This window comes from Malurus melanocephalus, unplaced genomic scaffold (assembly GCF_030028575.1).
Source record: "Malurus melanocephalus ecotype Western Australia unplaced genomic scaffold, MMel_1.1 scaffold_131, whole genome shotgun sequence".
NCBI lineage: Eukaryota > Metazoa > Chordata > Aves > Passeriformes > Maluridae > Malurus > Malurus melanocephalus.
The window spans coordinates 387,922-410,911 of record NW_026623363.1 but is presented as its reverse complement, the minus strand read 5'-3'; the positions used below and the strand labels follow the sequence as shown (position 1 = coordinate 410,911).

Below are 22,990 nucleotides of genomic sequence, written 5' to 3'. Positions count from 1 at the left end.
GCCTGTAATTAGACAAAGGGGACAAAAAGAAAGAATGGTACCATCATTCTAATGGTATCAGGATGAGGAGACCTGAAAGTGATGGGTTTTTTGACTTCTATCAATCTAAAAATAAAACAGGAGTTTTGAAAAGGTGATATGTCATCTTTCACCTCACCAGAAATTAATGGGGGATGATGTGTGGACCTGTGCTGTTTGAGACAGATTTTCTTTTTTTTTTCCCCCTCCACAGAGGTATTTTTAAGCTCAGTCTGACATAATAACTGGCACGCAGCTCATAAAGCTGCTGTACAGGTGATTCGTGCTTGATCCTGAATCTCCAGTTGTACATGAATTACATGAGAGATTTTCAGGCAGCTGCAGGTAACAATCTAACAGTCAAATTCATGGTAGATTGTCTATAAATGTGTAATAATTTAGTCACATAATTTTTTCAGGACAAGAGTTCTGAATTCTGAAAAAAAAACAAACAAAAACAAAAAAATCAAACTAAAAAACCCTTTCTATAGAGTGTGGTTTTTCACCTTACAAAGAAGAAATAATATCTGTTTTCTCTTTATTGTATGTCCTGGTTTGCAATTCAGTGTTTTGATAACTATTCCTTAAATGAAAAACATCACTGAAGTATAAGTGGAGAAGAGTAAAAAGATAATCCATACCATCTTCTTTTTCTTTCTGTGGAGGATTCTTTTATCACATAGTAAATTTCAACATGTGATATCTTTCCTTATCTTTGCTTTTCAGTGAGAAATTTCTGAAGAAATTATTGTATTAAAGCTGCCAAAACTRATAATATTTGCCATCTTTTCAACAGAAACTCTACAAAGGTTTCTGATGTCATTGCTTTCATAGTCACTTTTTAACAATAACCCCTAAAATCTGTAAATATTTACCTGCAGAGTAACACCTATGTAAAAAGATACTGCTTAAATGGAAAACARCTGATTTTGTGATGTACTGAAAATCTGAATAAAAATATTTTTCTTTGAGAGAGCTTATTTACAGTGTTCTTGAGGTGTGGAAGCTGCTTTGTTCAAAACCAGACTGAAATGGCACTCATGCTCTACTTCCTTCTGTGTGTTCTCTGTCCATAATAGAATTATTAGATAGATAGTTAAGTGCTGAGTAAATAGCTGGATACTATTTGGAAAAAAAACCTCTACTGTACAAACAATATTGAGGATTCTGAAAAAAAAAAAAAAAGTTTATGTAATAGCATAAGTAAATATCCAGTGTCATGTGTTGTATAAATTTACTCATCCAGTTCTTATTGTCTTGTCTAGTTTTCTAAACTGTGTTACAGGGATTGTGTTTGGGAAGACTATTTATTTGGTACTTCCTATCAAAAATTACTTGCTAATCTGTAGTGGCAGTTATTTTATAGAACAGAGCAGAAAGTAGTTTGATTTACATAGCATGGCTCTGAAGACCTTCAGGTTTAAGTCATAGACAGACTATAGCTTTAATTCTTTCACTAAAAAGGAATGAAAAAATTAAACTGTCCTTATCTCAAAAGAAAATTGCTTGGAGTATTCCACAAGACTTCCAGTGCAACCCTGTAGTGAATTTCAGTAAATATTGTCATACACAGGATTTTTCTCAGTGCATCCTGAAGTAACCTCATGTACTATTTCAGCTCATCTTTCTYATCCAGCCTGTATTTGTTGTGGAGATTCTAATCTTTTCCATTTTTGAATAGTACTTTCTTGCTCTTTCTAACACCAGAAGGAAGTAATTGAGGAAAGAAGGAAATTACCATGTTTAGCTGTTAAAACTGAAGTATTTTTTATAATGAAGGGATAGTATTCTGTTTCACAGTATTTTTTCCTTCTGAAAGTCAGTGTGTCTCAAGCAAGTTTTGCTTTCTTCCTATATTCTACCAAGCAAATCCCAGAAGACATTTTGAGACTTCAGACCAAATAGCCCTGCTACAAATGGAATCAAGAGAGAAATTCCTATTATTTTCCCTTRTGAGCAGATGCTTCTCTACAGCCTRTTGGGAATTTCTGATTCTTCTTTCTGAGACTCCTTGAAATGCTACATATAGTCCTTTTAATTCAAGTACGGGAGCTATGTAGCATGGATAAACAGCAGGCAAAAATTCAATAGTAATTTTAAAACACCTAGCATTGTAAGGAAGCATAGTGTTTTTTTCCTATGATAAAGAAACATTCCCTGAAAACAGTGCTKATATTCACAATACAAGCTCTTATACAGGTGCAAGAGCTGTTGATTGGTCCCTCTAAGCCAGTTTAACCCCACAATCTTCCTTCTACAAATACTTGCATCATTATTTTCTGTATTCATTCATCATAAGATTAATTAAATCTTTTGGGCTAAGCTTGCAGAAGACCTAACAGTTAAACTTCGCTGCTGTCCCAAAAAGTCCTGTGGGGAACTTTATATACTTACCACAACCTCACTATGGAGTGTCTTAAACTCTGTTTTTGAGAAGTGAAGTTATTCATAGCCAGAGTTCAGATCAGCCTTCATTTTTGTACCTGCAGCAGACTGTGTGTAAATATCACAGGTAAATATCCTGTAATACCCAATGCTAGAAAATATCTGGGATAACTAATAACTTAGAAATACATGAGTTTTTGGGGCATATAGTACCATATTTAGAATTCTGCTAAATAATTATGAGAAAATTAGTAAGTGCTTTATGTGTGCTGTTTGTGGGATAAGAAGGCACAGAGAAAACATAATAGTAAAWGCTGTATTGTTCTAATGCATTGGAAAGTGTTGCTTTCTTCTTCCTTGCCACCAGGGAAGGACTGTTCATAGACAACTTTTGAAAGATGCTGTAGGTCATCCCAACAGTCAGAACTTTCCTGGGATGTCAGCACATAAATAAGGTAGTGGTCATGCAGACAGCCAGGGTACTGATGACCYGTTTTACACTCTCAGCATGTCATCTGCTCATGATGTGACAGGAAACCACAGCAAGAGCTGGCGGGAAAGAGAGGTAAGGCATTTTATTCCCATGGGGCTTCCCAGGCACAGTAACTTGTTATTGGATCTGACAAGTAGGTTAGTGCACAGGCYTCTTACAAAGCCAATACTGTACCAAAAATAATGGGTTTGACAATGTGTGCGTCCAACTGATGTCCTTGTTCACATTAAGTATGTCTGGAATTTTTGGCAGAGTCCAGGATATAGGGTGGGAGAAGACAGACAGTTAGGGAACACACTAGATGATATGGCAGAAGTTTTTTCATAGTGCTTATTATTTTCTTGGTAGCTTGTTGAACTAGCTCAGTATGTGTATGCCTGTACGTAATACATATTCATAATAGTGCAGAAGGTATGAATACACAGTCCTGCATGAAACAGACACCAGAGCCACTACAGACCTGATTTAAGCTTAACTTTTACACTCATTGTTAGCTCACAAGCCAAAGTAGTGCTTAGGAAGGGGACTAAATGCAGCAAGGATAAAATAGATGAACGTAAAACCAGCAAATACATTGTGTGCTGTCTTTTCAGCAACAGTGATCCAAATCTGGCAGTGTGAGCAGTCAGCCCTCAGGGGCCATATGCTTAGGAGAGGCAGTTTGGAGAGGGGTGCCTGTGAGGCTCCAGGGAGAAAGTCTGGATGCATTTAAGAGAGAGCTTCTCTTCAGCAGACATAAAGTAGTGTCCCATTTGCATAGGGCAAATMCCTGAGAGCTCTCAATTTCAGCCTAAAACATTAATTTAGTAGCAGAAAAAGACTACTCTGCCTGCTCTTATTCCAYTGTCAGTGCAAGTTAACTTGGCTGCTCATTGTCAGAAGACATAGCAAATAAATATCAAATTTAAAATTAATCCAGCTTTCTTTAGTCCTATTCTCTCTCCTCAGATCACCTAAACAGGCAGTTGATACAAGACCAATTATTCRGGTGCGACAGTATACATCTACTTTAAATCCTTTGTACAATTTGCAGTCATACAACTGCAACCAACTTCTGGACTCTAAAGAAAAACAAGTAACTTGTACTAGTGAGGAAAATTCCATGTTCCCCAAGGGAAAAAAAGAAAGCAGGATAAGGCACAGAACTTCTTAGACAAAGTGTAGGTAGAAAATTTTAGTACTCCTGTGAACTGCGTGTGCTAGAGTTTTTTATTAACCATAATTTCTGTAATGTTGATTTAATTACAGATTAGTTATGAATTTTTATGCTGCAACCACATAAATAAATAGGCTAAGTAGCTGTTTTCTGTTATTTAAAGAAAAAATACAGAAGCAAGATGCATTATTTCATATGTTTGGTTATTTTAGACCATTGTGATTTGCCAAAACTAACAGTTCCTTCATTACACATTGAACCTGTCTTTTCTTAAACACCAGTTACTGCCTGGCTAATGCCCACCACGCTGTTTTTATTAATTCTGTCTTAGGTCTGCTGCTTTTGTTGTTTTCTTTCTGTGCCTTCATTCTCAAAATATCTTTAAGGTATTGCATTTAGCTGCTGACATAGAGTTATTCATCTTCTGAAGCCTGCAGTATTCCCCAAGTCTGGTTTTTTTTTTCTCATCCTCATTGTTCTTCTGATTTAACTGTTCCATTTTGTTTTGACTTTTGATTATCCCAGGGTCCGATTGGTATGGATGGAAAGCTGGTAGGTGATTTGTTCAAAACCAGTGTAATTTAGGTCTTTCACATATTCCCCTCTTTGCTTTTTTAAATTAGTTATGCTGAAATGTGTATTAATCAAATACTGGTTTCCTTCAGCATAATTTAGTTAAACTCCAGTAGTGTGGATTTTTAACAGGATGCTGAAAAGCCACTTAAGTCTTTCCTGTTTATGCAAGGAAATGGAGGTCARCTCTGCTACTCCTGTTTCCTTGTCATTTTCTATCTGAATTAGATTGGAAGACAGATGTTCCTGCAAGGGTAGTTCGGTGGTGCCTTTCAAACAGCAGGGTATCACTTCTGACTGCATTTCTATTACTCTTTCTGCTTTCCTTCTTCACAAATTCTTAATTTGTGTGTTCTAATTTCCATGCCTAGATTTAGTTGGCTGATTAGATCTTAACAGCCTCATGTCTCATAATAAATGCATTTGTATGATATTCTAGATATTCTTTAGGGAATGTGCTGCTTCAAGTTTTATACAATGCATTTGTTAATACATTTGCACTTGTGTGTATATTTGTATAGTTTTATGTTTGGATGTATGAGCCAGGAAGTTTATGTTCCCAGCTCTTTAAAGCTTAACASCAAGGCAAAGGTGTGAAAATCCAGTTCTGACATTTTCAAATGCTGTTCCTTTTGCTCCTTCTCTTTTCTCCCTTCCCAGGGCAGCCCTTTTCGCTGATATCCTGGATACCTGTTTTCTTTTCTGTCCTTTTACTTGCTATAAGCCCCATTTCCTTTGCAAGCTCAACTTGTTAATTTGCAGTGTCAACTTTCATTTTCTTGTCTTTTCTTCCTTTTCTTCTTGAGGTTTCTTTCTACTGTTAAGTAACTTCTCTGTAAAGTTTGCAGCGTGCAGTCAATGGGCTTTTTCTTTAATCTCTTTTAGGGGATTGTTAACTTACCTGTTGACTTCAGTTACACCATGGATATTTCCTTTTTGTTTTGGTATCATTTACATATGAGCAGTTAATATTGGGTTCATTTGCTGGGAAGGGATTAACTAGTAACTGTGGAAGACCTTCCATCGTGGCAAATAGAACAGGTTGCCAAATGTGAGCCCTTTATTTACTGCAAAATAGTGTATTAAACTAGTAAACAGGAATATAGAAGTGAAAATTGTTCTGAAGATTTTACTGAAACCCTGACATATTATGCAGCTATACCCACTAGTAATTTAGATTTCAAAAAAATAAAATAAAAAGCAGTTACGATAATAAAAATTCAGTTACGATAATCAAGAACAAGAGCAATGATCCAGAGGTTCAAAGCAGCAGCCACCAAAATGCACCTGATCAGTCAGTAGTGCTGGACTGATCTCTAAAAACGTGCCAAGACAGCAGTTACTTGGTAGTTAGAATTAATGACTCAATTTTAGTGTGTGTAACAGATTTGAATAAAGAGATGTTCATTAGAAAAAAACAGAGTAATGCTGACTTTTCAGTCCTGAGCAGTATTTGCTCCCTGTTGGTTATCTAAAAAAGACTTGCAACTAAAACATTTTAATCCACAAGTAACATGAACTGGGGGCGATTTATGCAGCAGTGAACCAAACTGATTTCAGCAGTCTTGGGGCCATTTTGGGAGCACAAGCAGATAAATTGAGATTGAGTTTGCTCGAAGGAGTTATATTATCAGAATGAATCCATGTTAGAGGATTTTTTAATGAAGACAAAAGCAGYTCAAGGAGTTTTATTTCTGATCCTTTCACAGCATGCAAAAATGAGGGAGGGCAAAATTCACAGCCCCTTTTTGTGTCCTACACTTTGAGTTGCTGTTGTGTTACAGCACAACGACCCCTTACAATTAAAAATGTCTTTATTGTCATGCTTTTCCACTCATGCCTTTGTAAGGAGAGCTGATGAAGTTCCRTAATTCAGTGCTGGCTGCATGCTCTGGGTAGTGTCACTTGCTGGATCACTTGTGAGAAGGGAAAATTCTAATGTAGCTACAGTGGCTAGTAGGGCAAGGAGTAGGTAAAATCATACAGAAACACTGAAGGATTTTGAACTACAGTAAAAAACAGAAAATAATTACCTTTGCTAATGCAGAGTTCCTTCCATGCTAAAGGAGCATATGGCCTGTGAGTTAAAAAAATCCTGCCATGAGTACTTTTGTTTTCAGAATCTGCATTTGTAGCTAAACACAGAGAACTGCAATATTGGCAGCATATAGAAACTAAGARTAATGCAGCTAATGCAGCTGTTATGTTCCCCAATATCTCACAGAGTTTTCTGTCTACATGAAAAACSTAAAAAAAWKCATTTTCCAGCTTTTTTCTGTATTRCAKACATGAAAGAAGAGCAATTATAAATGCACAGTAACAAAAGGCAAACTAGTAATGCTGTTGAGAGTGAGAGTAGAAAACACTTTCTTGGGAGCGTGACTCCAGCCCTCCCATTCAATTCAGAATATGTTTGTGTTATGTGTGTATGTTTCTTGTATGTTGTAAATGTAGCATGTGCCATGTGGACACTTAGCAGCCTGTATGTCTTAGATGAAAAAAAAGGTCAATTTTCAAATCTCATTGTTAAAATKTATGTGCATCTGTTCTGTTTATTTGCTTTCTATTTCTTTAAATCAAGTCTTTGTTGAAACATTTTGGTTATTTCAGACCTCCATTTAAGGTATAGCTTTTATATATATATGTATGTTGRAGACTTGTGATTTGATCAAAATCTGTTGCAACTTTAGATATTCTTGCAAGCAAATGTATTGTGAATTTTATGTATAAAGTTTGCATGCATAGGTCTCAGGTTAGATAATTTATGCAACTTTGTTGTACTGGCTGACCGATACTGCATCAGTAGGCAATTCCTGATGATTTGAAGRTCAGTTATAGTATGTAACAGCTCAAAACCTGCTGTGAGAGGAAGACTGAGGTAAAGTCTGAGTGCTGAGGAGTCTCAGTCATATTCTTTAACCCAGTGTGATGTGTAACTTCATGGAGTTCACCAGCTCAGGAAGTTTTACTTAATATTTGAACTGACAAGCCTCAGCCACCAGTTTTTCTTTTTTGTAACCTCTATGGTGCAGTTTTGTTCTAAGGAAGAAATACAAAACTTGGCATCCACAAGAAGGAAGGCTTTGGTCTGCATTAAGTGTAAAGACTAGATAGCCTCAATAACTCTGTATTTTACCATTATTCCTCTGTAACATAATTTTTATATTTAAAAAAAGAAATTGTTAACTTTCATGTGAATTTAAATACCTTTTTTTCCCCTGGCTTTTAATTAAGAAAGTTTTAATAGTTGTTATATAAAAGCATTTTCTTCAGCTGCTTTTCTTGATAATTGTTCCCAGTTGAAATGCTTTTGCCCCCTTCTCCCTTAAAATCTCCCATAATCACAGGTTGGTTGAAGTTGGAAGGGACGGGACCTCTGGAGATGGGGGTCTGGTCTAACATCCCTGCCCAAGCAGAGCTGTCTTGAGCAGCTTGCCCAGGATTGTGTCCAGATGGTTTTTGAGTATCTTCAAGAATGGAAACTCCACAATCTCCATGTTCCTTTGCTTATTTAACAGAAAAAAAAGTGTTTCGTGATGTTTAGACAGGAAAGTTTCAACTCTCTGTAGAAGTACCTTCTAGCTAAAGTGAAGAGGTTTTAKAAGATTTAAAAGAAGGTTCCATGCTCAGTTTCTGTCAACAAAAGGAAATGTAGTTCCAGTTTTAACTGAAGTAGTTAAATATTATAAAACACCAGAAGCTAAGCTAGCCCTAGGAGTTTAAAGGAATTCTCTCTTTCTAGGGAGAAATACATAATTATTTTTCTCTTTCAGTGTGAGCTGATTGTCTGGGTCATGTTGTTTGTAGTCACAGCTGCTTTACTGTTTGCTAAAACAATTATGCTTCACACAAGTAATTTCTATTAAGGGGGCTAAAATATATCATGACTTTCACTGGCTTTTCTGGTCTAGGAAAATTAGGGATAGGAAGTCTACTCTTTAAGGGCTTGCAGCAAGAAGAAATACAGTTCCTCAGAGTGCAGAGGGTGCCTCTCCCCTTACCCAGGGGTGATTTAAAGGGCATGTTGGTAAATAAGAGAAAGGAAAATTGTCAGTGCATCTTGGACTGACTAAGGTTCATTAAAAACCTTTCAGACTTGCTGATTTAAATATTGCTTTATACTTGCATAAAACTATGGTGCCTGCAGCAATGGCAAAAACTCTGTTACTCCAGCAGTGAGTTCCTCCAGTTTTGAGACTTTGTTCATTCAAGAAGCACTCCGAGGTGAGCCATAATAGAGAAATAAAAGAGAAAAAAACACAGTACATGCTTCTGAATCAGCTCAGCACTTGTGGAKTCTTTCTCACTTGAGAACTGTTAGATTAGGTCTTCCTATCATTTCTAAATTGCTAACTATCTAAAATAAGTTTCTCAAATGCAGTTTCAGTATGTTACTGTAATTTATTTCTAGAAACTAGAAGTTGCAAGAAAGTTCATCAGTTTGAATTAAAACACTCAAATTTGATTTAGACTTAAGAGTCCAAAATACGACTTGAATGCTGTTACTGTATATTTTGTTAGCTCTTTCTTAGAGAGTGCTGTAACTGTTTTTTACTATTTAAGGAGCTAATCATTGTCATAACTTTTCATAATCTTTTGTTTTTCTGKTTTTTTTTCAGGGTCAGCCTGGTCCTCAAGTAAGTGCCATCTTATTTTCCTACATAAGTAATAGCTAAGTACAAGGCCCACCAAGCTCAGTTTATCTACAAAGTATTTTAATCTATTTTTTTTATCCTACTGTAMTAAGAAAGAAACTGGTAACTATTGCATAATTCTGTAAGGCAAATATTTCCCAAGAGAGAAATATGCACCCCCCATATGTTTGAGTTCCCTCAGCTGTCTGACCAGATGGTGGGCTTAACAACATAATACTGAATAAAGCAAATCTCTATGGCTTGAAACTTTGCCACCAAACTTTAAAGCAAGATAAAATAACTTAGCAAATGTGTAGCAAATGTAATACTTCAACTGCTTATTAATCACATGGTAATAATGTTGCTATAATCCAGGCAGCCCGCACTTATTTTAAATATTGCACTGCTAGCTATTTTGATTAATTAGATACACTGCTTTGAATTAGTTCTGCTTTGTTTAAGTATAGTAGAACTTTGTCTTGTGAACTGTAATTGAAGATGTGGAAATCTAGGGACCTAACTTCCGTTCTGAGGGAGAAAAAGACCAGCAGAAAGGAAACATTACATGTAGCAAAAATTAAATGTGAATTATTTGAGTGCTATAAAAATTTGGAAGAGMAAGGAAATAGGAAAAAAAAATTTAGACACCAGGACTTAGTGAAATCAGTTGAGAAATTCAGTCTTTTTGAATGCTCCAAATGCTTTGTGGGAAGTAAGCTTGGTCTGTTGAACTGTCTTAGCAAGTTAGTTACCTGAACCAGGATTTCTGTGATGGCCTTCTGTATTTCAGATTCATAATTGGAAGTTAAAGCTTTGCCACCTTACTGACTGGTAATTTTTTTAAAGTTAAGATGTCATTATGAGAAGCAAGAATCAGTATTAGAATTTTTTAGCTTCTAAACATAATTTTCTGCTGAAAGACAGATTAATTTACAAGCCCTCAAACTGCTTGGCCTGAATGCACAGTATCCTTGCAGTGCCAGGCTCCATTTAATAGAATTGCAGAAGAACTCTGTGCCATACTGGAGATGACCACCCCCATGGCACTTATTTGTCGCAGTCGGCTCTTGATGTGTGGACTACACAGAGAGGTATCTTCAGCCTCTRTGCTGCTGGGGGTCAGTGAACACAGAGATTGTGATCCTGTGTGGCACTGGAGCTCTGAGCAAGCTCTCTTGAGGACCTGAGGCTGATCCTTGAGCCTGTGGGCTGCCCTGTAGTTGATGTTAACTTGTGCTGCCACACKTGTCCTTTCCGTCTGGGGTTGGACCCCCACCTCCCACGTTTCAGTTGCTTGGAGAGTGTCTCTTGCCTGATGCTTGTAAACAGCTGCTCAGTCTTTGGAGCTCGTGTCYCTGCAGGAAATGCCTTGGGATGGCTGTGGGCAAGGAACCACCATGGAGATGGCAGCATTCAGTGCTGTTTTAAGGGCAGAAAGGCAGGGAAGTCTTGTCACTATGTGTAAGAGAAGTGAGGTGCAAGCCACTAAAAATGTCACCCAAATTGTTTTAAGAGACAATTCTTGCRTTTTGACTTCAGTAATTCCTTGCAGTGGAAATCCTCACCTCTTGCCCATCACCATTGTTCTCAGCAGCATGTGCCATTATTCTTAATAATGCCTTTTCTTCCTATTCAGCTCAAGATGCTCTTACTGTGTCAGGAGGATATGTTTGTGCTCAGTCATTTCATCTGGTTGATTGTGTCCAGCAGTAATTCTTTTGAGACCACTGCTGGGAAAGCCACAATGGCATGAGATAGTCAGGGTCGTGTTCAGCTTCAGCTCAAGATGCCTAAACCCAGAAGCTTTTGTGTAGGTGTTGGAATAGGAGGTGTGTAAGCACTCCTTGCAGTCAGTAARAGTTAAGCCAATACTCAGTGCACCCAGAAACCTGTCCAGCTCCTCATAAACTCCTTGGGCTCAGTTTCATTGTGTGCATTCAGGCATTTGTTGCAGTGTGAGTTGATGCAGTGTCTCCAGCCGTAGCCGCTGGCTGTTCCATGTGCCCAGGCTGGAGTCAGTGTTGGGCTGTGGTTGTAGCTGTCACTCACGGGCAGCTGTCTTGGATACCTAGGGAATCTCTCACATGACACTAGCTGCACACATTCGTGCCTCTGAATTCCAAATTCTGACTGTAGGCAGCTACTGAATCAGATCACCATGCTGCTGAGCTGCTTTCTAGCCAGTGTTGTCATCTGCGTGTCTCAGGCAACTCCATGTAGGCTGTACATTTAGAAGTCTTTCCACTTAAACTGAAACTTGGATCCTGATAACTTGGATTTTACCAGACAGCATTTTTAAAATACTGAAAGCTGCATTTTTTAAACATTGAAAGCTGTGCTTGAAAATCTCAAGACTTTTAAAAATTAAAGTATCCACAGAAAGCAGAATCTGTTCATCCATACAGATAAAATAATTCAAAACCCCTTGTCCTGTCATTAAGTAATGCAGAAATCTCAGCCTATCATGATTGTCAGTAATCTTCCTGATCTTAACAGTGTCCATGAGAAATTAAAAGTTCAAAGTATTGGTCAGTTTTTTAGAAAGTAAAGATTTCCTGGCTTCAAAGAACAAAATTGTTATGCTGACTGGAAAAGCATTAAGAAACTTTCTGATGTCCTAGCCATGCAAGTCCATGCTAAGATCAGAGCTAGATTCTAATCCTTTGTATACTCAGTGTTTTACCAGCACTTACATTTTTGCTATGGTTTTCCGAAAGTGTACACTAAATTCACCCCGTGCACACCTAATCACTGGATACARTATAAATCTATAATAGATCAATAACACCTTCTATCATTTTAACTTAAATTTTTTTACTGCTTTTTTCCTTCAAAAATCCATGCCAAAAATAATTTTGCTTCACCTTTTCTCATTTCAAGTAACAAGAAGCTTTGTTACAACTCACTGGCAGTTTTTTGTTGCTTTTTTTTTGTTTGTTTGGTTTTGGTTTTTGTTTTTTCAGAAAAACAAAAGCTTATGGTTCTGTTGTACCTCTGAAAAGTAAAGACCACAACAAAAAACCAAAGAATATCTAGCCTAATTTAAAAAAAAATTAAGTTCCTTCATATGATTTTGGTTTTCTGCTAAAGAGAAAGCTGTTTTAAATACCTTGAAAACTGTTTCTTTATAGAAGAGCAAGTAATTAAATATTTAATACTTTTGCTGAAATTAAATTCTGGCATTTGAGTGAACCCCAAAAATATCTGCTTTTTTAATTCTGGAATGTAGATCGGTATTTAGATTAGCTTGAACCAGGAAGGGTTCTTTTCCCAGTAAATCTGTACAACTAAATTCTGCCCATACTTTCTCTTTTTAAAATAATAGAAGTATTCCTGCTTGTCAGAGAATGAGGTTTAGCTTCTGGTCTAATGTTAATTCCGTAAGAAGTGTACTATCTGGGTAAAGAGAGAATGCGTACTGTTTTAAATATGTTTTGTTGTTTAGCGGTAAAGTTCATACAAATAGTAGATGCCATGCTTTTAATATTTTGGTGAAGGAAGACAAAACAACCAATGAAAAAATCTTGCTGAACTACAGCTATCGAAGACTGTAAGTGTGGGGCAGGATGGTGTTTTGGTGTGACTTCTTGTCTCAGCCAGCCAACTGTTCTCTCCTTTGGGGCAATATCCCCTCCCTGGTCCATGTCTAGCATAACATATTTGGTCTCTCGTGTCAACATCCATGTTCACCCTCTGTGTGGGACTTKGAGATACAGCAGCCTCACAGATGCTTCTCCTTTCTCTTTGGCAKCTGTCCAAAACTGCATTAGAAATGGACAAAATATTAATGATTGATACGTTTTTTCATGAGATTCTTGTTTTTCTTTATGTGACATGTCCATGGATGTGATGTTGTAACAGCCTGAAATTTTCCAGGGCTTTGTGCATGATAAAGGGTTTCCATAGCAATTCTGGTAACAAATGTATGTCTCTTGTTCACCATCAAGCATCAGGGTATGTGACTGGAGTATTTTTAATTTKTGATGACAGAGATTCTGATTCATGGTTGAACTGGGTATTGCTGGCTTGTGCTATCAACAGAGCTGGTGGGAACCATTTTAACTTTTAGTTTTCTGGTTTTTGTCAAAGGGCAGAGAAACACAGCARGCCACAGACCCTAGTTTTGAGTGGTTTTGGGAGGCAGCAGTCTAGGGAAGATATTTATCACTTCCTAGAGAACATTGGGGCAGTAGGGAGACTCCTAGATCTTAGAAAAGAGTTGAGTGTCTRATAGTAGGAARGATCAGAAAGGGGGTRTWTRAAGAAAATGTATTTTAATTCATGCYAAGTTTCCCTTTCARTTTTGGTAGTKTGGAYAACCATCTGCRTTCACAACCTKTTAAATATTCCTCCCAGTGCATGCCACTCAGTGGCAGGGCAGTTGATAGCATAAGTGATCATGTATGTGTTTCTATGGCTTTTTAAGCTGTGGGCAGGGTACATAATGCCCCATTGACCAGTGCTGCAGAGTGGTCTCTGCAGTCTAGTTGTTAGAGTTGGACATGTTTCTTTCATTCTAATCACCATAAATTGAGATGTAAGCTCCACATTCCTTTTTCTCTGGCAGTTTGCTTTCAGGAATGCCTCAAGATTCTTTACCTGCATGGAGAGTGGGGAAGGAGGTAGAAATGCACTTATGGAGGACAAAATCAGCCTAAGACTGAAGAAATAATTCATCACTTTCAGATACACAGTGTAGTAAAGTTACTGCAGTAAAATTACTGCTCCTGGGAGAATCCCAGTGATTGGGCCCAGACCATCAGCTCTTCTCACTGTAGGGAATGATCTTGTGGGGTATTTCTCCTAGAAACTGATGCCCTGTGCTCCTTTGTAAACATCTGATGGGCTGCAGGATTGTATGACTCAGTGTGAATATACAAATGCTGATCTGCTTCTGAGTTACAAGTCACAGGTCAGATTTTGCTGTCAAACGTTGACAATTAGTTTATTATCMTTAGGTAGCAGACTTGTAAAAGTGTTTTTCTTACTTTCTCTGTACAAATAACAAAGATAAATCCTTCATGCCTTTGCTGCTAATAACAATCTACTATAAATTATGAGATCAGAAATTAATCTGAGGGCATCACATAAATAAACAAGCTTGTGTTTCATATATATTTAGCAGGCTGAATTTTAGTTTGCTTGCCATTCTCCTTTCTTAAATGGCAATAACATTTGTGAACACTGTTAAAATTGTGAGATCTTTTTAGGAAACAGCGCATGTTGATTTGTGAACATGAAGCAACAAATGCCATTTTCATGGCTTTTTGTTTATGTATGTTGCTAAAATAAACCACAYCAGAGAATGTAAGAGGAGAAGCCATGCTCAAAACTCCATTTACTGTATACATAAGTGTTTATGACACAAAAGATGCCAGAAATGTGTCTTCTCAGAAGGAGATAATGCATTTGTTTTTAAGTATGTTGCTTTCTCGGCTKTGTATGTAATAAAMTAGAAGTTAATTTTGTTAAAAGGCMTTGACAACAACAGTGAGCACTTTCAAAATATGAAACACTTCAGTTTCCCCTGGTAGATTCAGCACAGGTGTAAACCAGAAGAGCTGTGAATATTAAGTGGTTTTCCTGGCTAAGCAGATAGTATTAGTGCAAGAGCATTTTTGCTCTGTAAGGAATAGAGTACAGAATTAGAGATTTAGGGGCAAATTGTTCTGAGCTATCAGTTGTACCAAGGCTAAGGAAGCACCGTGGATAATTTGAAAAGGTGGAGGAGAATAAAAGTTCCAGGCATAAATAAACAGAATTCTTGTACCATTTGACACTGTGCTCTTCTTCCAACATATTGTTTTCACTTGTGTTTTCCCACCCTTTCGTCAGGAATTGCAAAGGAGCCTCTAATGGCAGATTGATTACTTCCCTRCAGTACCCTGCTAAGTGAACTTAGCTGGGGATAATTAGAATTTTTACAGCTCTGCTCATCAGGCTCAGTCAGACACCAAGAGAGGCCAGACTCCTACCCAACTGTGCTACTGTGTTCTTTTTCTTACTCTGGTAGGCATGCTTTGGAGTTACAATTTCAGTAACTCTTTGCTGCTGAAATTGCAAGATGTTCAGATGTTCCGCAGCACTTCCTGGAACAGATGATTTATTTCTGATTTTTGTGCTTGATTCAGAAAGCTGAATTGGTCAGACTTCAATTCTGTTAATTTAACAATTAATGATTCAATCTAGGTTTTGATTTTCTACAAACAYAAAAATAAGAATATTCATTGTACAGAAGTCTGTGAAAAGGGCTCTTCACACAACATGCAATCAGCTCTGGATGTCCTTGTCAAACAAATTATTTTCTTATGAATTGAATTTTCTTATTCCTTGTCAAATAAATTATTTTCTTATGAAGGTAGCTTCTTCTACTGAATCTGAAGATCACCTTCCAGAGTAGCTGTAGGCAATACATAAAGAAAGCTTGAAAAATTGCATTTGAGAGCAATTTGTTTGGCCCAAAATTTTTAGATGTTGGTCTCCTCATTTCRTAGTTCAYGTGGCAATGATTTCTGATACTGTTRCTCTGAAAAAACAAGCCCTAGAATAAGACAATACATAAAACTAATGTATAAAACTCTGAAGCAAATACGMACAACAGCTTTCTAGTTGTAGGATGTTACCAAGTTCTCTTCATGGTGGCATCATTACTTTTTGAAAATAATTGTGTTTGTTTTAATAAAATAAACATGAAGGTCTGATTCACTGCTTACATATGCCAGCATAAATGTTATGGGGAAGCACACATTAGCATTCCATCTATTCGTCTAGAAGTTTCAGCTGTCACCAGGGCATAGCAGATCTTCTAAMAGCAAGTGAGAAACTGTGAAGCAAAAATTACTTGCAAGCCTTAATTTGGTAAAGCATTGCTTATCTTAACACAGCACATATGACTACAAAAAAGCAATTGCAAACCAAGTACTGTGGTTCCATTATGATATGACAAAGGGTTGTCAAAACATAATTAAGGACTCTGAAATATTTCTTGTATTCCTAAATCATTTCTTTATCAAATCACTCTTGTATTTTCTTCCTCTTATTCTACATATGGCAGAAATACACCAGTGTGTTCTGTGTTCTATTAGGGATTATGTCAAAGCAGAGTATTGCACTGTGTTCAGGAATATTATATAGTATTTTACTRTCCTGCTGCACATGTTTTTAATTTGATATTAAACTCATGCTGGCTTATTGCTTTTAGTGATCTTCATGCTGWATTTCAGCTTTAAATTCCAGTTCAATTTGTTGCAGATCCCAGTAGTTTCGCTAGCTTTAATTTAAAAAAAAAAAAAGTTCTAATATTGTGTATTTCATCATGCTTATTGTGATTCGAAGGTAATGCTGTGACGTCTAAGACAATAGTCTTTCACACTGTKTTCAAAATATCAGAGTTTCTTTGAAAGCCATTATCGGTTCAGAGACTTGGTGGTGTTTTGTGCTAAATGCTTGAAAGTCCTGTAAATTTGAGCAGACCTGGGAGATTTGGATCTCAGGCTGGTAGAGGGAACCTTCAAAATTCAAATTTTCCATTACAAAGTGACACTCCCATGAATTGAAATTCGACAGATGTATATGTTAGTAGAAATGGTTTAGGTTTTTTATATGGAATTGATGCTGGCATGAGGAGCTGTTGATATATTATTCTTTCCTGTAAGYGTGAGTCAAGTTTGGAGGACAGACAGAAGAAAAAAAACACAGGAAGTACAGCAGTTACTTTCATTGGAGTATACTGTGTACCTCCAGTAATGTTGAGGGCATGGAAGTGTCCATTCTGTTTGTGAGTTTTGATCCAGATTGCCAATTCCAAAAACACTTTGTCTGTCCCTGCAATACCGTTGGATTTCCTAATATAGTTTTTTACTGAGGTCCATCAATAATGTTCAAGAGCTGTGAGCTGCTGAGAAACATGTAAGAGAAKCACGTATTTTCAGAAATACAATCCAGCTATATTGCCCAGTATGTCTGCTAGTGATCATTTGCCAAGAAGAATGAATATCCATTTAAGTATAAATATACATATGTGTTTAATTTTCTCTGAAGATGTTCCGAATTTTGTAGACCATACTAGTAGACTTCAGGAGAAAACAGTTTTGTTTTTAATAAACTTTATGTTGTCTTAAATCGCTTCCTGTGTGAAKATGTTTCCAGCCTTACAGGTTACAAAAATATATTCAGTCATYTCACTTGTACATATGTCTACATAGTAAAGTGCATGAATGTTTGTAGTKGATAGAAAAACTCATTTGCATTTATCTGGTGTTTCATCTCAAACTTCACAAACCTGAACGGTTCTCAGAATAGCTCTATGAAAAATGTCACTGTGGTTTTCCCCTTTGTAGATGAGGTGAAGATAAATGAAAGGTTTAGTTCTTCTACTGACATTTGTTTGTCTTATTGTAACATAGATATTATTTTCTATGCTATTTTTTGTGCTTTCTATATACTATTTGACATTAAATAAATCTGTGACTAAGGCTTGGCACTTCCTCATCAGGGCCAGAGTGATGACTTAGAGTGTCAACTCTTTGCCTCTTTTAGCCATGACTTGTACCTGGGATAGTTCMGAAACATTTGCAGTAACCTGGTACTTGCAGGTCACCCCAAGTGGTTTGTGCAGTGTAGATTTTATCATGGAATTTATTGGACAGYTCTTGCAAAAAGGCTTTTTTGGGTACCAATGGAGCCCATGCATAGAAGCGATTTAAGGGACTGCAGAATTTGCAAGGAGCGATTGGAAAGAAAGGAGAATAAGATCCTTGAAGGAATGTATGATATCTTGCTGAAATACATTCTCCCCAASCATTAGCATATACTGAAGTTTAAAAAGTTACCTAGTTTCTGAAATAATTTCACTGCTTTTAATTTGTGGATGTCTCAGAAGCCTTTCTATCCCTTGTGCTTTTTTTTTTTTAACATGGCTATGGCTTTATACTATTTTACTGCCATTTTCTTTCAACCATTCATGATTTAAGTAATCTAACACACATCTTTCATAGTAGCATTCTATAGYAGCATTTGCAGACAACTCTAAAGGAATATCTAAATCTTTCTTTGACATTCTACTACCTTGAATGAGAAAATGCCTCCTGTACTGAGGAGCAAAATTTGGAAAASAAMAAACGTGTGTGGACMGTATGCCTTGCCTTTGAAGTACTGRATGAAACTCAGAGCAGCTACTGAAACTGGTGTGGAGTTTCCACAGTAAATGGAAGAATGGAATTGGCCTTCCCAATTTCAAAGTCTGTGTTAAAATCCTTTTGCTGAAAATAAGTTTAGTRTTAAAATACAGCAAATACATGTTACCTGCAAAACCTTGTTTGGGTGTGAGCTATGTAGTTTTGTTTGTTTACACAAATTCAGCCTTTATCACTTCATAAATTCACCTTGATATGAGATCAGGTACTGGCCAAAATTGTTCTAAAAAGCAGCATTGTTTATAAACTGCCCTTATTTCAAATAGATGGACAGAGCAGGATTTTTTTTTTTTTGTTGTTGTTGTTGTTTTGGCATTTCAGTCATTTGTTTCTGTGTAGTTAGGATTTTTTTTGTAGAGATAGACCCTGTGCAGCATCTGTTAATGAAATATATAAATCTCCTGGACTCAGCTGCAGGTCAGAGGATGCTCTTTCATTACACAGCAGTAATGCAGACAGCAAAGTTGAAATTTCCAAAATGCTGGGGAGCTTGGAAGGTGTGTTTTGATGACCACAGGTACTTCTCTTGTAGGTAGTGAGTGGCAGTGATGAATCTCCATTGCTCTGAAATGCCCCCCTTCCCTTGCTTTCATCCTTTGTTTTCATCAGAATATTTGAAGTTCAGCCTGCCATCCATCATCAGAAAGGTTCTTTTAAGTCAAACAAAAAAAAAAAGATTAAATAAGCAAAGGGCACTGTCATTTCAGTTGAATTATCTACCGGGCTAGCAAGCAATCAGGGAAGGACCAGAGGTGTTTGAATTACAGAAGCCACTGTTCAAGTTTTAGGTTTAAAARTGCCTGAAACATTGGAATATGAACTAATACTACTGATAATAAAAGGAAGTTGTTAACTCTCAATGAGGAGCTYTTTTCTTACTAAGMTTCTAGGAATAAATGAGGGAGCTGRCCWATGGATAATAATCAAAGGAWATATAAAAATATTTAATGGTGATTTTTTTTTTCTCAAAAATCTGTAAAAAAAGGATTTAATGAGTTTGATTGGCAAATATTTTTTTTTAATTTTCAGTTTCTATTGTATTATGAAAAATAAGCCAGAATGTAATTTCATAGTCCCAGTGCAGTTTTATAAGCCCTAAATTTCACTGGACTATACTGGTCTTCCTTTTGTGAATATTTTTCTTTTCTTTTCTTTTTTGTTTTCTTTTTTCTTTCTTTTTCTTTTTTTTTTTTCCTCAAATTTTTATTTGATTTGGGACACACTAATTGCTCCCATAAAGTAGAATGTTTTGATCGGGTTCAAGGCATCAATGCCCAAAGTATCTCCTTTGACCAGGCTGTCAGAAGTATATGAGTATTTTTGAGCATAATAACTCTTTTTTGTACATTATTCTTATTGGCTGCTTATGGGAAGAGTTCCTACTGGCTACTGCAGAAAACTCCTCTGGAGTGGTGCTGTGCCACTGTTATGAGAATAAATGGAGATAATCAGGAGGTTAAACAGTGCTGGTTATTTTTTCTCCTGTGTTCCATATCCCTTTCAATGTTTGATGCAAAATGAAAGGCATGAAATCTGTAGCAATAAAACCAGTTCAGAGCAATAAAGTTTTTTCAGGTTCAGTATTTTTGACACAAAAATAATACAGTTCTTCTAAAGAAAAGATGAAGCAATCAGTGGTGAAAAATCTTTGCCCTCTRTTTTTTCTATTGTACAATTTGAAAGTAACCTTTAATTTTTCTCTGCCTTCCTGCTTACCAATCATTATTTTTTATAGATTTTTGATTTATTGAATTCCTGTGTCATCATTGAATGTTGAATTTAGTAAATACTTACTAAAAAATTATAAGACTCTAAATCAAGTGCACCTTCTTTTATTACTGAATCTTCCAAACTATTGAATCTTATCAAGAATYCCATGACTTATAATAATATTTTCTTCTATTGACAGCAGGCTCATTATTGCCTATTCCATAGCTACCATATTATATATTAACTTTTCTATCCCTTGTGACATAACCACTCAACTGTGGAGTGACTGCTGACATAGAAATGCATTATAGTTTTTAAATTTCACCACCAGCATGCTTTTTCTCACATACACACACACACACACACACACACACACATACATGAAAGTATGGATATTCCTGTTGGAGAGGAGTTTAAAAAAAATCCGTTTCCTAGTAATGTAGTATAGGATCAAGTGGAACAAAAGAAAGAGGAAGTAGGGAGGCTCTCAGAAGGTAAGAGTACAGAACAGCCTAACTGAGATTCTGGAGGATGAGGAGTTAATCTTGGTCATACCATACTTTTTAGCAGGGCCTGTTATGATAGTACAGGGGTTGGTTACTTGTTTTAAACTAMAAGAGGGTCTRTTGAGACTAAATATATRGAGAAGAAWTTTTTTACGATGAGGGTGGTKAAACACTGATGCAGTTTGCTCAGGGAGGTGGCAGATGCCTCATCCCTGGAAACACTCAAGGCCAGGTTGGAYGGGCAGCCTGATGAGCAGCACACTGGTCAATTTGAAGRTGTTGCTGCTCATTGCAGGGGGGATGGGTTAAATGACCTTTAAACCCTTCCAGCTCAAAGCATTTGATGATTTAAGATAGCATGTGATGCTTTTTTGAGTCTCAGATGGACATCTAATGAGATAGGGSATGTGTGGAAGAGTAGGAAGCCTGAGTCAGTCCGTATCAAAAACGTCTCATTTTTTAAATGTTATACAAAACAAATATTGARCACTGAAGCTGATACTATGTTGTACTGTCATTAAAAATATTGTTAAATATCACAGATTGAGCTCCAAAAATCCYGAGACTGCTATGAAAATAGAAAATGTAACAGTAAGAGTAAAAAAGCTGCCTGTTCAGTCGGCTTGGTGAATTTTGATTCTGTMGAGGCTGCATCAAATGTTTGCCTGCAGTTCTGAGTGCCAGACAAAAATATGTGTTTCTTTGTTTTGAAGTAGCCAATATTGTGTTTGCTTCTTCTTTGCAATCTTCCTTCCTTCCAGTAACTGCAATCAGAAGCTCTGATTGTTTTCTTATAACATGAGAGACCCAGCAGTATTAGGATTTCTCATGTGTATTTTTATGCCCTGTTTTACATGTTTSCAAGAGTGGAATTTCCTTTGTGGTGGTTTTTGGGGGAGTTTCTTGCAGTATTGCATCAAATCCATAACATCATCAGTRAACTTCTGCTTATCTGACAAGTAGGACAATAGGAAGGTGCACTGAAGACAAAGCAATGAGGGCTGAGATTCAGGAAATACCTGTATTACAATGCGTTGAGCAGTCAGTGAAAGCCTGAAGACTTTTGACTTTAYCAGAGTAATTTTTCTTTTCTTTAAGAACRTGCCAGTTTTTTTCTGCCACAATARATTGGTCTTACTGGCACMTACAGCAGCTAATTGACTCACAAGAAACTTAGAGGATTCGAATSATAATATTTACTTCAACTAATTTGTGGAAATRKTAAAGCTGATTCTTGTTTTTTCACRCTCRGGCARTGGRTACATAGTCACATACCCTCTGTACCGGAGAATCTTTATAGAACTGTTTGTATTGTRGGTTTTCAAAGAAAAACACTGTTTGTCGGTAGAAGGAGGGGAAAGGGGAGGAAAAGATGGCAGTCTTATTGTTTAATCAACAAAAGAAATTGTGTCAGAGAAAGGAAGAGGCRATCCACTTTAGCAAGTTCTTGTTTGGGACACTGGACCTTATTCTGCTTCCTGGGTACTGGATTAGTCAGCAGCAACCCTTCTGCAGCTTCTAATGTGAGCAGCATTATAAATTCCAAAAAAACCCACCCCATCCAAACCTCAGCAGGAGCACTGCATGAGAAATTAATGTCTAAATTATAGCCTAAATGGTTTATTGATGGATTTTGGGTAGACTGTGTTCTCCTGCCTGTAGTTTATAAACTTSYCTGATTTATATATTGCWATAAATCACTGACTTCTGAATACAATTATATGGATTTACAGCAGGAGTAATTTATAATTTGCTTGTTGTGAATGTTAACTGAGCTGTTTATCTAGATTTCTATATAAGTCAGTTTTATGTTTCTCTAGTTAAATAGTTTGCACAATGTTTTTTAAGTCCATCACCATTATGGTGTCAAAAATTCAGTTTGTTTTTYCCTGCCTCAGGATATTTTAACAAGAGCTTTAGAATATAAGGGGAGGAAATGAAATATTAGTAAGAGTCTTTTGAGAGGTTGTTGGTTGAAGTTTTCACCATAAGTCAGTCATATTACAGGGGAAGAATAAAACATGTGAAAAAGAAGGGACTTCTGCAGGAGAAACTGTTCAGATTCACTGAAAATTCTTCTGAGTACTTGTAAAATTGATGCAAGGTGAAATTTTGGCATTGTAAACTAGCACATGTAAACACTGGCTGAAACACATGGCCAAGCTCAGCAGATGCCAAAACCACATGGCTCACTAGCTCAGGGTTGCATGGTGGACACAAGACTGAAATGAGTGTAGGAACTTCGAAACAGTTGCGAAACACTGTGGTGTTCCATAATACTCTCTATAACCTCCTATGATTCAGCATATCTGATCCTAATA

General features: G+C 36.7%; 1 protein-coding gene across 1 annotated transcript in view; it reads left to right on the top strand.

The window, feature by feature from the left end:
* Positions 1–22,990, top strand: part of COL25A1 (collagen type XXV alpha 1 chain) — a 285,675-nt gene that overhangs the window by 164,053 nt on the left and 98,632 nt on the right. The window contains exon 5 of the mRNA XM_057370712.1: positions 9,245–9,262. Coding sequence (XP_057226695.1) covers positions 9,245–9,262 — 18 coding nt within the window. The remainder of the gene's footprint in view (positions 1–9,244; positions 9,263–22,990) is intronic.